The sequence below is a fragment of the Mytilus californianus genome, unplaced genomic scaffold (genome assembly GCF_021869535.1).
Source record: "Mytilus californianus isolate M0D057914Y unplaced genomic scaffold, xbMytCali1.0.p SCAF_15, whole genome shotgun sequence".
Lineage (NCBI taxonomy): Eukaryota > Metazoa > Mollusca > Bivalvia > Mytilida > Mytilidae > Mytilus > Mytilus californianus.
Window position 1 is genome coordinate 19,401,316 of NW_026262637.1, and position 15,419 is coordinate 19,416,734.

General features: G+C 32.1%; 1 protein-coding gene across 3 annotated transcripts in view; it reads left to right on the forward strand.

Moving 5' to 3' along the window:
* The window catches only part of LOC127725587 (uncharacterized), an 82,288-nt gene extending 73,243 nt beyond the window's left edge, over positions 1–9,045 (forward strand). For 2 of the 3 annotated variants that reach the window (XM_052232671.1, XM_052232670.1), the window contains exons 3-9: positions 1,529–2,089; positions 2,792–2,830; positions 3,230–3,363; positions 5,443–5,518; positions 6,168–6,296; positions 7,007–7,207; positions 8,102–9,045. In XM_052232671.1, coding sequence (XP_052088631.1) covers positions 1,529–2,089; positions 2,792–2,830; positions 3,230–3,363; positions 5,443–5,518; positions 6,168–6,296; positions 7,007–7,207; positions 8,102–8,301 — 1,340 coding nt within the window. In that variant the 3' untranslated portion in view covers positions 8,302–9,045. The remainder of the gene's footprint in view (positions 1–1,528; positions 2,090–2,791; positions 2,831–3,229; positions 3,364–5,442; positions 5,519–6,167; positions 6,297–7,006; positions 7,208–8,101) is intronic. The other variant, XM_052232672.1, reaches the window with a different exon arrangement.
* Positions 9,046–15,419: the final 6,374 nt, after the last annotated feature.

Below are 15,419 nucleotides of genomic sequence, written 5' to 3' on the forward strand. Positions count from 1 at the left end.
TGTGTGTAAGTCTATGGATCTTTCTGAAATTGTACTACAAGGTTCCATATCACAAAGGGAAAGCTGGAATTGAGTTTGGGGGTAATTGCCCAAAACATTTAGGAAAAAGGGGCCAAAAATAAGCATTTTTCTAGTTTCCAGACAATAACTTGTGTTCAAGTGTATGGATCTCTGAAATTGTACGGCAAGGTACCATACCTCAAAGGGAAGTCTGGGATTGATTTTGGGGGTAATTGCCTCAAAATTTTAGAAATTAGGGACCAAAAAGGGGCAAAAAACAAGCCTTTTTCTAGTTTCAGGACAATAACTTGTGTGTAAGTGTATGGATTTTTATGAAATTGTACTACAAGGTTCCATATCACGAAGGGAAAGCTGGGTTTCAGTTTGGGTGTAATTGCCCTAAATGTTTAGGAATTTGGGGCCAAAAAACAAGCATTTTTCTAGTTTCCAAATGTGTTCAAGTGTATGGATCTCTCTGAAATTGTACTGCAAGGTACCATACCACAGAGGGAAGGCTGGGATTGAGTTTGGGGGTGATGAATCATAAGGGGTTCAAAAAATTTGGGGGGATTTTTTTTTCCTTTTTTTTTCTTTAAAATTTTCCATTTTAAATTGGTTATTACTGATTTATATATAAAAGCAAATAATAATGATGTGGTTTGAATAGGTAAATTAAAATTTTTTAAGTTCTTAGACCACATTCATTCTGTGTCAGAAACCTATGCTGTGGCTTATATTTAATCACAATCCAAATTCAGTGCTGTATCAAGCTTGAATGTTGTGTCCATACTTGCCCCAACTGTTCAGGGTTCGACCTCTGCGGTCGTATCAAGTTCTGGCCAGCGGAGCATTTTATTACAATATGAATCATAAAAATTGAGATCATAGCTCCATGCCTCAGAGGCATTTGTGGAAAACCCTAATTTCACTATGAAATTAAAATTTTGATCATGTGTTGATAGTTGAAGCATGTAAATTTGGAAATTTTAGAGGGTGAAAAAATTGTAGTCCAAACAAATGAAGGATAACTAGAATTTCAAACTATTTTGCCAGATAAATATTTGAAAAGTATAGGGTGTAATGAACCAATAGTATACATGATATATGGAAAGTCTGAGGAAATTACAAAAATATTAACCTAATAATAAGGAAATTAAGTGGGAACAAATGTTTAGGACAACAATGTGTTATAAGGCCCCTATTTCTAGCTAAAATTTCAAATTAAGATGTAATGCCTAATAATGGCTTATATCTCTGTGTATCAAATGTTCGGAAATGGGCCTCTTTTGAGGCAAAAAATGTATGTACATTTATAAGCATTCTTTTTATGATGTCAGACTTTGCAGAATTTGAATTTCCATTGGTCATGTTGGTTTTTAGGACTGGCAAAATAAATTGCATGCATCAATTTTTTTTATACATAAACACGAACATGACTAACACTTTTGATTTTGTCATTTTCAAATGAAAGTGTGCAAAACTCTTAATTCAATCTTGTAATGTTACATTATTTTTATGAATATTACAGGTGCAGACTCAGTCCGTACTTGTACAGATGCTCATGGAATGACACCTACACTTCTTATTTCTTCATCTCCGATGACAGTTGCGGTCCAATCTGTTGATAGTGGACTTTTTGGGTCATCACTTTCGCATAGTAGTAATAACCTTGTAACTAGTAATTCAACTTCTTCATCTAGTATAAGTCAACGAAGTAGTCATGCTAGCACAGGTAGTGGATTTGGTAGTAGTGGTAGTCGACAAAGTAGTCATGCTAGCACAGATAGTGGATTTGGTAGTAGTGGTAGTCTTTCATCAAACCAATCATCATCTTCAAGTAATACTTCAAATCTGACAGTACCACAGCTTCCACCATTAATAGAAGGACCTGAACACAGCATACAGAGAGTTTCAGGACCTGCATCCAGAGACAGCCCAGTTCCACAAAACAACAGGAAGAACACACCAAAGGAAAAATACCCAGAATATATTCCTATAGAGAGGAGAAGAGCCACATACAAGAACTGGCCACCAAACTTGGACTTTCTTCACCCACTTGATCTGTCAGAATGTGGATTTTTTTATTCAAGTATGAACATATCTATTTGATTAGTATTTCCATATTAAATTCATTATTTTAAAACTTAAATAAATCATCAAAGAATAGTTTCTTTGCAAGACCTTGCAAGTCTTATGTTACGAGATTCAATTTACTTCTTTTAAAGGAAATGACTGCCACAATTAAGAACTTATTTTAAAAAAGAGTATAGCTTTGAAAAAAAATTCAGCTGTTTAAACAATTAAGAGAGAAATGAAGTAATCTGCATGTACTATGGAATTTCAGTATAGTGAGAAGCTTCCTTATTGTTAAAGAAGACTTGATACTATAAAATATTTAATTCTTATTCATATAGTATGGTACTTCATAAAACCCCCCCAAAATTTTTAGCAAAATGGTAAGAAAAATCATTGTCTCATTGGCGATCATACCACATCTTCTTTTTTATAAATACAAAAAAATAAATTAGTCAGTGGTACAAGTACTAAGATTAAAGGGTAAAACCACCACAACTGAATGCACCCTAAACAAAAAGATAAAAGAAAGAAATTAGCAGCCCAATATTTTGGAATCAAGGTCTTTGCAGAATATGGTGAGGGAATAAGATAAAGATACCCAAAACAAAATGCAGACAGAACTGCTTATAGCTAAGAAATGATACCTATTAAACTTAGTGTTTGTAATACTTGTACCATTAGTAGTTTATTGATGTTTGCACTTTTTTACTTATAGATTTCGGTGACTGTGTCCGATGTTTTCACTGTGGTATTGGTAAGTTTATTTCTTATTTAACTTATAGAAAACTTGTACTTTTGAAAATAATACTTAGTAAAACCTGATTTAATTGAACCTTTATGGAGCTGCAGTTTTTATTCAGATTTATTTTTTTGAAAGGTTAAAGCAAGCTCAAGATGAATAGGAGAGTTATCTGTATAAAAACTAAGGAAAATTTCAAGTATCATATATCCTCAAACAATATATCTTTTCAAATATAAAAAGTTAGTTTATACAGTACACAGATTTTACAATAAAATGTTGTTTACTGTTTAATATAGGTACATTAGCATACAAAAACTTTTTATCAATAATGATATTTAACTAATTTGTAGGATATATTTTGTATCTGAATTGACATGACCTGCTGCAAATAAAACAATATTCTTTTCTTAGGTCTTCGTAATTGGGAATCTGATGACAATCCATGGGTAGAGCATGCTCGTTGGTCAAGTAAATGTCCATACTTACTACAGAAGAAAGGACAAGAATTTATTGATAGTGTCCTTACTGTACTTGGAATTCAGACGGTATGTATTTGATGCATGATCTATACATGACAATTTAGTATAGAAAAATGTTGTTTCAATGAAAATGAATAAAATAAAATACAACATACATGTATTTTATATTAGATTTACACAAGATATTCTACTGACTTCATGACAAACTATAGAGATAGGAAGTTCATAAGACTTAATCAACAGAATTTTTTTTAATCACTCAGTCAAGGGTAATACTCGTACACATGTTTTTTTTTAAATATTTGCATACAGGTAAATTATTTTGGAGGTAGAGTTATATCCCTTAGACATTAAGATTATTTTTTGAATTTTTATAAGTTAAAAGTCATGTTTTCTTCTTTTCTTTAATTTCTCTTGACTACATTTCTATATCAGTCAAGGGTGTAACTTGAATAAGTTATTAGAGAAAAATAACATACATGTGTTATTACAGATACTTTCTCGTAATCTGTAGTAACATATGTTTGTTATCAGTTAAATGTACCATAAAAAAATTTATTTTCAGTGGGCACTTGGGAATTCTTGAAACTTGCGCAGTAACTTAATACATAACCTTGAAAACTAATTTTCCAATTCAATTAATACATTTTTGATTAACCATGGTAAATCAATGAGACAAGGCTTTTAAGTGATAACTTAGCTGTAATAACAAGGCTTAGTTATTACAGGCATTTAACTTATTACATGAGACACTTGGGAATGACTAGGAAGCTTGCGCAGAACCTCATTACATGCTCTTATCATTATTTATTACAATAAATTAAAATACATTGTGATATATGGAGGAGAAAAGGCTTTGAAGAGATGTAGAGAAGCTGTAATAACACCCTTTAGTTATTACAGGCATATTTTTTCTGTAATAACGTGTGTGTTATGCATGAATGGCAAACTATGGGCTGTTATATCTTTCTAAAGTTTAATATACATAAAGACAATTTTAATATCAATAGAACTAGTACACAATTTAACAAAATAAAGGATGTATAATGTCCCTTTGAAACATGTAACATACATATGTTATCACAGATTTTTGATTTTTTAGCCCTCAATAACAAATGTATGTTATTTTTCTCTAATAACTTATTTAAGTTAGACCCTTGACTGTATATCAGATTGTTTAGAATTGTCTGTCATATAAAGTTTTCTTTACTTTTCATTAAAGTGTAATTTCATGGACAATGGACAATAAAAATCTAATTTGTCTGTCATTATACAAGCCCCCTGAAAGCATTTTGTCAAGGCCTTGCACATTCACTTAACATCTGTGCACAGTATATTACTTTGTTATTTTCTTGAGTCAAGGCCTTGCACATTCACTTAACATCTGTGCACAGTATATTACTTTGTTATTTTCTTGAGATAAAGGGTTAAACCCTTCAATATTAAAAATATATAAGCAAACCAGAATTTTGCTTATAAAACTTAAGAATATAAAAAATAACTTGTATAAGTAAATTTTTGGTGAAGATGAAGGGGAGATTATTCAAACCTTGAACAAAAAATTAAAATCATACAAATTTAGGTATACAAGTAAGTATCACTTAAATCTTCAAGTAAAGAAACATGACTTGTATATATTATACCCCTGACTGACTGTAAAATCTTCAAGTAAAGAAACATGACTTGTATATATTATACCCCTGACTAACTGTAAAATGGGGATGCATGGGCATGATGGGTGTTATATTTTTGTTGTCTTATATTCTGTAGATGAATCAACCACTTGAAGTAGATAAGGACTTAAGTTTAATGTAGCTGTATGGATGTGTTGTAACAACATGTACTTCAAACTACAAAATGTCCATTGAAGGGACATGTAATGCTTTCAAATTCAGTTGTTTTAGAGTTATTAAGTCTTGTGGGTTTTTTATTATGGCAAGTGTTAAGCTAATGTTCAAAGGTAATATGACATGAACCAGTATGAAACTAAGAAATTATTCCATCCTATTATTATCTTATCGACACAGAACACAATGTGCTTTGAAAAAAGCTACATTACAAATTATCAAGATGTTTTGCATAAAACTGTTATTGTATGTTTTCAAATCTTTGTTATCAGAAATTTATGTGTAATCTTTTTCACAGGATTCAGAAATTGAAATGCAAACAGCTAATGCAGGAACAGAACAGACATCACAAGTATCTTCTGGATATGGGACAGGTAATTATTACTGTGTATATTCTCTCAATTCCAGCAGGAGGAATGTCTGAGTAATGTCCTCTGTAACATTGAAAATACCTTTGGACTGTGTTGATTTGTTAAAACCTCTGCCCTTACATTATAATATTTTGCCAAAGCTAGATCAAGTGAATTTAATTTAGTAAGGTCATTCTTTCAGTATATTACAACAACAGATTTTCTTCAAGGGCCACCAGGGAAAAAAAGATTTCGAGAACTCGAGAGTTACTATTTTTGAGTTGTTACAAAAATATTGATAATGCCATCTTCAGAAGAATTTTTGTTGCTATTTTAGTCATGGGTATGTAGGTATGTAGATTATAAAATAGATATACAAATATTGTAAAGCAAAAGCAAAAAGAAATCTTTGAAAAGTATTATTTATCACTTTATTTACAGACAAAGGAATTTAAGTCGTATAGTGATTCCCCTGATAATATTAGAAAGCAGGATAATAATTCTGCTTTTTGCAGGCCCCATATGCCCTTTCATCCTGTATGTCTTAAAATCCTTTGTTGGTTTACCCTTTTACCCTTTTAATTCAATGTCCTCTGCCTTTTCCAGAATCTTGTGGCAATCTTTATTATATTTCCTCAGAATGGTAGAATTTAAAAGATATTTTGTATTTCAGCATCTTCAAATGATGTGAGAGACCCTATTTGTCACCCAGCAGCACAGTATATCATTAGAGAGAATATATTTGGTGACAACAAAGAAAAACAAGTGAAAAAGACTATGAATCAATTGTTGCAGCTTCATGGTAAGTATTGACATTTCAAAGTTAACACTCATCCCTCCCACAAGTCCTCTTGACATCCATCTCCCTCTGTCCCCTGTTATCAAGTCCTGGTCTTTCACCATGCTGCCCTTTCCAGAAAACCCCTTTCCAAAATAGAAATCTTGATAAGAAAAGTATTGGTATTTATAGAGATACCAATAAAATTGATATTTGAAATAAAAGTTGTGCAAACAGTTGTTGACTTCACAACTGAAATTGCAATTCTGTTTGAATTGCACGTGTGTTACCTTAACCTGTTACTTTTGCTACTGGACATTGATTTTGGTACTGCAAATTGCATGATTTATTAAAGTTGGCAGATGATTAGATGTAAGTAGATGATTTTCCAATTTGTATCAAGCAAAGTAAGCCATACTGAAACCAGACAATAAAAAAACCCATCATCATTCTCTTATTAATTAAAACAATAAAAAAAAATCATACAAACCCTAGTCAACAAAAATTTAGAATACCATTTAGAAATTGAAAACTGAGCCATGACCACATACATTTCATTATAAATGCATACATAAATGATTTTCTAAACATACTGTGTTACTTGAACTAAAAGTAAGTACAGTAATAAGAAAGAAAACTTACAGAAGTTTTAGATAAGCATAATTATTAACTTAAAATCTGAAAAATTTCCAATGAATTGTTTTTCACCAGACCAATATAACTTTTTTCTGTAGAATGGGATGATGTAACAAATGACATGTTGGTCAATGCACTGTTCGAGAGTAAAGATGTTATGGAAAACTTAGACACAAACACAAATTCAGTAAATTTATCCGAATCTGCAGTATCAAATTCATCAGGGTCTAAAACTTCAAATACTCAAAGTACAGGAACAGAAGATAAAAACAAAGAGGAAGATAGCAAGAAGTCAACAGGTAAGTTGCATTACTGGCAGACTAAATAAGTTTTTCTACAACATGTCTTTTATATTATTGAAGATAATGGCAATAACAAGGCTATTATTGATGAAAACTGTTTCAATATCTAATTTAAGATTTCCTTGATTAATTCATTCTAGGTAAGACTTAATGGTACTCATGATAGTCTGCAGATTTTGTGTTTCAGATAGTCAAAGATGTATTAAAATCAAAAAGAGGAGATATATATATATATGGTGTATTAATCCATGACACAAAGTCTGTACATGCATTTGCTAAAGCTTAATCCTAAGAGACAGCTCTTTTATTTCTGTTCTTCATCTCAAAGTCTAATAAGGTGCATACATTTTGCCTTATAATAAGGGCTGAGAGGTTATCCACCATTTTAATTTTGTAAAAGTGATTAAGACTTCATGACAATTAAAATAGGAACTCAAATTCACTTCATGCAAAACAGACTGTTATCTATGCATTAATATTTTGGATATACAGCCAAATTTTATAACTGTGAATTTATCAATTTAGAAAAATAGGTACACACGAAGAAAGTACAAATTCTTTATATATATATACATAAATTTAAAGTTAATAACTTGTATATAACAAACATCATGCTTATAGAAAATAATTTTTAGATCTGTGCAAATTAAACATGGTACATTCATAATATCAATACAGATAATTGCAGATACAGTAAAATAAATTAGAGTGAAATTTAAATAGTTTGTTTTCCATAGCCTGATTGACATCCCCTTGTACTTTGATCTTTATTACTTAATCAGGCTACTGTAGGCCCAAGTATTTAGAAGTTGGGCATTTGCAGCACAAAACATTTGAAAGCTAAATTTATATTTCTATGCAGATTTGGCAGGTTTTATTTTTATTTTTCAGAAGAGAACCCTGAAAAAATTCAAAAGGAAAATGAGGAATTGAAGGAATTGTATACATGTAAAATATGTTTAGATGAGAGAGTAGGCATAACATTTGTACCGTGTGGGCACCTTGTTACGTGCAAAACTTGTTCTCCAAAAATTCGTAGGTGTCCATTATGTCGTACTTTTATTCGTGGAACTATTAAAACGACTATTTAGTTTTAAAAAATCATATTTTTGTGCTAAAATGACAGCAAAGACAAAAAATTAAATCTGTAGTTTGATGAAAATTCAAGCAATATTCAAAGTTTTATTTTATGTAAGTATAATTGATTATATGCTAATTATTTATAAATTTGTTTGTATAGTCACCTTTTACAATAAAATCCCTTTTTCTTGAGCTTGTGTAGTGAAAGGAGGTATGAGTCGTTTTTTTTGCCAATGGATAAAAATGCACTTGTTCTGCCCAAATTTGCATCTAGCTTTTATTTCTTGTTGTTCTGTGCACTTACCCTCGTTAAGTGTTTATTTTTGAACTATGCAGTTGTTTGGTGACTTAGTCACTTAAATTTGAGAGTTGTAATTACTTGTCTGATATTTCAGTTTGTCCCTGGAATGTGTAGCCTGATCATCATGTGATTACATTTAATTGTGTTTGTAACATGATATTTAGACATTCTATCTTTTGCGTTTATTTGTGATATATTGTCTAGAACAGCATCATACTAATGATACTACATATGTTCATGTTAAATCCTCTATAATTTACAAATGACATGTAAATTTTTTCTTTGTATCATTTGTGTTGTTTTATTATTATGACAGAAAGAATTTTGTTGTTCATTCAAACTGTTTTTCATGTGTTTTGTATCTCATCATGTTTAAATTAATGACATTGTATATTTCTTAATTTACAAACAAAGAAAATAATCTTTTGTTAATATTAAAATAAGTTTAATCAAAGTTGTCAATCACTTGTGAATATGATGGCCATTTGCTATATTATTGTTGTACTTACAGTTTGACAAACCCTGGTAGAATATTTTCTAAAACATTTTCATCTAATTGTCATTACTTGACATATTAATTTGAAGATTCTTTACACACACACACAAAAATGCTTAATTTCTATCTAAAGAGGTTTCAAATTCTTTTTTTTTAATTATTAGTCTGAATAGATAGAAATGTGGGGTATATGTCAATGAGACCGAGACCTAACAACACATAGTTAAGACATCAAAAGGACAACAAACAGTCTTAAAAAAATAAAATGTATCAACCTCTACATTGTACTGAGTAGGGTTATTTTAATTTTTATACGACCGCAAACAAATTTTTGTGGTCGTATATTGGTATGACGTTGGCGTCGACGTCGGCGTCGTCCGAAGACACATTGGTTTTCGCACTCTAACTTTAGTTTAAGTGAATGGATCTCTATGAAATTTTACCACAAGGTTCAATACCACAACAGGAAGGTTGGGATTGATTTTGGGGGTTATGGTACCAACAGTAAAGGAATTAGGGGCCAAAAATAAGCATTTTTGTAACTTCCAGACATAACTTGTGTGTTAGTGTATGGATATCTCTGACATTGTACGACAAGGTTCCATATCACAAAAGGAATGCTGGGATTGATTTTGGGGGTAATTGCCTCAAAATTTTAGGAATTAGGGGCAAAAAAAGGGGCAAAAAACAAGCATTTTTCTAGTTTCATGACAATAACCTGTGTGTAAGTGTATGGATGTTTCTGAAATTGTACTACAAGGTTCCATATCACAAAGGGAAAGCTGGAATTGAGTTTGGGGGTAATTGCCGAAATGTTTAGGAATTGGGGGCCAAAAAAGGGGCCAAAAATAAGCATTTTTCTAGTTTCCAGACAATAACTTGTGTTCAAGTGTATGGATCTCTCTGAAATTGTACTGCAAGGTACCATACCACAAAGGGAAGGCTGGGATTGATGATGGGGGTAATTGCCTCAATATTATAGGAATTAGGGGCCAAAAAGGGGCAAAAAACAAGCATTTTTCTAGTTTAAGGACAATAACTTGTGTGTAAGTGTATGGATCTTTCTGAAATTGTACTACAAGGTTCCATATCACAAAGGGAAAGCTGGGTTTGAGTTTGGGGGTAATTGCCTCAAACGTTTAGGAATTAGGGGCCAAAAAACACATTTTTCTAGTTTCCAGACAATAACTTGTGTTCAAGTGTATGGATCTCTCTGAAATTGTACTGCAAGGCACCATACCACAAAGGGAAGGCTGGGATTGAGTTTGGGGGTGATGAATCATAAGGGGGTTCAAAAAATTTGGGGGGGGGGATTTTTTTTTTTTTTCCTTTTTTTTCTTTTTTTCCTTTTTTTTCTTTTAAAATTTTCCATTTTAAGTTGGTTATTTCTGATTTATATTTAAAAGCAAATAATAATGATATGGTAGGAGATACACACCAAACAGGATGTGTAAATTATTATATAATAAGTATTGTGCAATAGCAAGAAATTTTCAATTGCACAGTATTGCACAATAGCAAGAAATCTTCAATTGCGCAATAGCAAGAAATCTTCAATTGCACAGTATTGCGCAATAGCAAGAAATATCCAATAGCACAATATTGCGCAATAGCAAGAAATTGTCAATTGTACAGTATTGCGCAATAGGAAGAAATATTTAATTGCACAGTATTGTGCAAAAGAAGATACTTCGTATAAATTGCTTATTTCTTGACCAATTTCAATGGGGTTTTATTCTTGAATTCTTGGGGTTCTTTAATATGCTGAATCTAACCGTGTATTAAGTTTTTGGATTTTGGGCCCCGTTTTTAAATTGGTCCACATTGAGGTCCAAAGGGTCCAAAATTAAACTTTGTTTGATTTCATCAAAAATTGAATTATTGGGGTTCTTTGATATGCCGAATCTAACCGTGTATTTAGATTCTTAATTTTTGGTTCCGTTTTCAAATTGGTCTACATTAAGGTCCAAAGGGTCCAAAATTAAACTTAGTTTGATTTTAACAAAAACTGAATTCTTAGGGTTCTTTGATATGCTGAATCTAAACATGTATTTAGATTTTTGATTATGGGTCAATTTGGTCCAAATCGGGGTTCAAAATTAAACTTTGTTTGATTCAACAAAAATTGAATATATAGGGGTTCTTTGATATGCTGAATCTAACCATGTATTTAGAGTTTTGATTTTTGGGCCCCGTTATCAACTTTGTCCACATTGAGGTCAAAAGGGTCCAAAATTAAACTTTGTTTGATTTCATCAAAAATTGAATTCTTGGGGTTCTTTGATATGCTGAATCTAACCATGTATTTAGATTTTGGATATTGGACCATAATAGGTGAATGTCCAATTTAAAATTTTTAAGTTCTTAGACCACATTCATTCTGTGTCAGAAACCTATGCTGTGTCAAATATTTAATCACAATCCAAATGCAAAGCTGTATCAAGCTTGAATGTTGTGTCCATACTTGCCCCAACTGTTCAGGGTTCGACCTCTGCGGTCGTATCAAGCTGCGCCCTGCAGAGCATTTTATTCTGTATATGATAATTTAAAGATTGCTTTTCGTTCAAACCTTGGTTATATAAACATCATGATGATAGGAACAGTGGATACCTATTTTGTGTAATCAAATCCTCCTACAGTTTTCATTCCAGTTCCCTGAAACCTAAAAGAAAAATTGCTCACATATTGAACTGGTGCAATTGCTATTAAGGAATTGATTGAAGAATATTTTCATATTCTACCATACTTTGGAACTTATATTTAAGCTAAATATACATAAGACAGTACCAATTTTGTGTAATAAACTTCTCCTACAGTTTTTAATCCTCATCGATTAACTTCTCAGAAAGCTTATTCATCTAAAACTTCACAGAAAATTAACACATATTCAAATTATACCAACTGCCTCAGTGGTCTTGTGATAGCGTTTTTACAGGAGGTCGTTGGTTTGAACCCTTGCCAGGTAAAACGGAAGACTAAAATTGGTATTTGCTGCTTCTCCGCTAAACACGCTGCATTAAGCATTTTAAGGAGTAAGAGCATAGACTGGTTGGCTCGGAGTCAGAATAATGTGTACGGGAAAGGTAACCTGTCTTCCTGGGGACTGTTATCTTGTGAACTAGCATGTTAATCATCCGGCTCAGCATGCGAGCCTAGTACAATGCAGGGATAATATTCATATCACATTAACATGTTTTCGTCCTGAATATTCATTTAATTTGCCACTGGTCGTTAAACAGCCAGTTATCATCATCATCATCAAACTATACACCTGTTGTTGTGGAATTGTTTGAGTAATTTTTTCCCCAAGTTGTCCAGACTTAAAATTCGATGACCCTTAAGGAATTTTAGTCTAAAATGCTGATTTTTTGCTGCAAGACATATGGATTACAATCTGACGGCGGAGTAACTATTTGTTTCCATCATTATATTTCAGATGGTAAAAAATCTGCCTGCTTCATATTGTATATACGAATGCATGGGTAGTGTCACTTTTACCGTTCTTCAGTTATGTCCCTTTATATGATATGCAAGCGGGGGCATCATCTTTGTCCCATGGACACATTCCCCATTTATTTTCAATAATTCTGTCATATTAGAAGCAACATCTTTTTTTTTGCCCCCATCGTAGTGGAGGGGGCATTAAGTTTTACCCTTGTCCGTCTGTACGTCTGTACGTCCCAAATTGGTTTCCATTTTCTAACTTTAGTTTGCCTAAACCAAATGCTATGAAACTTATACACAATGCTTATTACCACAAAACACAGATCAAGTTTGGATTTTGGTGGTGTCACTTTTACCATTCTTGAGTTATGCCACTTTACAAATGGTAAAGTTGCTGAATTTTTCGTTTCCGTTCTCTAACTTAAGTTTTCCTCAACCAAATATTATGAAACTTATACATAATGCTTATTACCACAAAACTCAGATCAAGTTCGAAGTTGGGTAGTTTCACTTATACTGTTCTTGAGTTATGTCTCTTTATAGAATGTAACTATTTGAAACATCACAGACATGATTTAAGAAAACTGCAATATTTTTTTTCCAAAAATTTATATTATGAGTCAGAAAACAGGAAACAGGAAATTTTGTTCAGAGGTCATGCAAAATAACAAAGTTTTTTGTTGATACTTCCCAAAATATATACTTAATAAGTTTCAATTTTTTAAAATATAACTTGATAAAAATATTGATATGCAAGTCAAATTTTCTTTTTTTTCTCTGTGAAATGAACACTTTCATATATTCTTGCAAACAACCTATACACATACACACTATTTATTTTTTGTTTTGTTTATTATACATCAGGTATTTAGATGTCTGTATAGCAAATAATTCTTATCCAAAATGAGATTGAGACTTTCCATATTGTCCCTATGGCCATGTTATTGCAGTGGACTACAACTTCAAGACTGAGATGATATAAAGTTTCTTAAAAAGGACCAATATATACTTTGTAGTCCACCATAAAAAACAAATTGGAAAAAGTGAAGACGGGTAACTATGTCAGGTAAAGGTTTTTTTTTTTTCTATTGTAAATATTGGTGCAAATTAGAGAAATCTGATGAAAATCACTTGATTCTTATATCAATAAATGTATGAATATTTGTACGGTATATCAAATTTAGAAAATAATTAAGAAATTAATAAAAGGGTCAATAACATGTTCATTTCTACAATTAGAAACCGTTTTGGGTTCTTAACAGCTGATAATGCAGCCAACAAAAAAGCAGTTGTATGACATAAATATTGCATGGAAGTTCTTAGGAGTGAAACTATAATTTCTTTTACATCCAAGGCTATACCCTCCACGGAGAGTCAAATAGTAATCAATCATACCATTACAACATCTCAGTTTTATTAAGGCCTTGTCTGAAAATTTAAAGGTACCTACTATGTATTAGCTATCTAAACTTTACAAAATCCTCTCAGCTTCTAGTAAGTGTTCATATCTAATCTTTCTAGCCTTCCATATGACCTCATTTTCATGGTTCAATGACTGCCTAAAAAATCTCTTATAGTTTTTGGCTATGTGAATTTCTCGCTTATTTTGAGTAATAGGCAAATAATATTTAGTATATGGGATCCTTGCAAGGTCTACATGTCGGTTAAACATGGTTCAAGTGACCTTGACCTCATTTCATTGATCAGTGATCAAGGTTAAAGTAATGTGATTAGGTCAGTTTCTCAGAAACTATAATCAGTCAACTATATCTGGTGTATGGAATAATTGTAAGGTGTACATATCCAACTGGCAGGTTTCATCTGACCTTGACCTTATTTTCGTTTTTCATTGGTCAATAATAAGTTTTTGTGTTTTGGTCTGTGTCTCAAATACTATAAGCAATAGGTCATCTATATTTGGTGTATGGTATGATTGTAAGGTGTGTATGTCTGTCTGGTATGGTCCTTTTCTCGGATAGTAAAAGCTATTGTTCAACTTAGTTTGATGAATGGGACGACTGTAAGGTGTACATATCTGTCTGGCAGGATTTGTCTGACCATGACCTTATTTTCATGCTTTTCACCAGGGGAGATATGGTACTGGTCTCTGTCAGTCTGTCCATCCAAAACACATCAATAGTATTCAATACTCCGAGATCCTTTGACATACAGCTTTCATACTTGGTACGATTATTTTTCTTCATATTCTCTTGACCATGCCTTATGGTCAGTTTGATTTGACAATTTTTACAGGAGTAATTCTATTCCAACAATGACAACTTTTGAAGTAACTCCTCAGAGACTGTTTAACAGAAAGCTGTCATACTTGGTAGGATTGTTTGCCATCATATGTAGTTGACCCTGTTGTACCACAAGATCTACAAATAATGCAACATAACCGAAATAGTTAATCAACTCCTTATTGGATTTATTGTCCTTTCATGATAAATTTTACCATTTTTTTGCGTTTTTTTTACTACCGTAAAATTTTTGCGGTCATATATTGGTATGGCGTATTGGTCATTGTCGTTGTCGTCGTTCGAAGACACACTGGTTTTCGCACAATTACTTTAGTTTAAGTGAATGGATCTCTATGAAATTTTACCATAAGGTTCAATACCACAAAAGTAAGGTTGGGATTGATTTTGGGGGTTATGGTACCAACAGTTAAGGAATTAGGGGCCAAAAAGGGGCCAAAAATAAGCATTTTTGTAACTTCCAGACAATAACTTGTGTGTTAGTGTATGGATCTCTCTGACATTGTACCACAAGGTTCCATATTACAAAGGGAATGCTGGGATTGATTTTGGGGGTAATTGCCTCAAAATGTTAGGAATTAGTGGCTCAAAAAGGGGCAAAAAACAAGCATTTTTTTAGTTTCATGACAA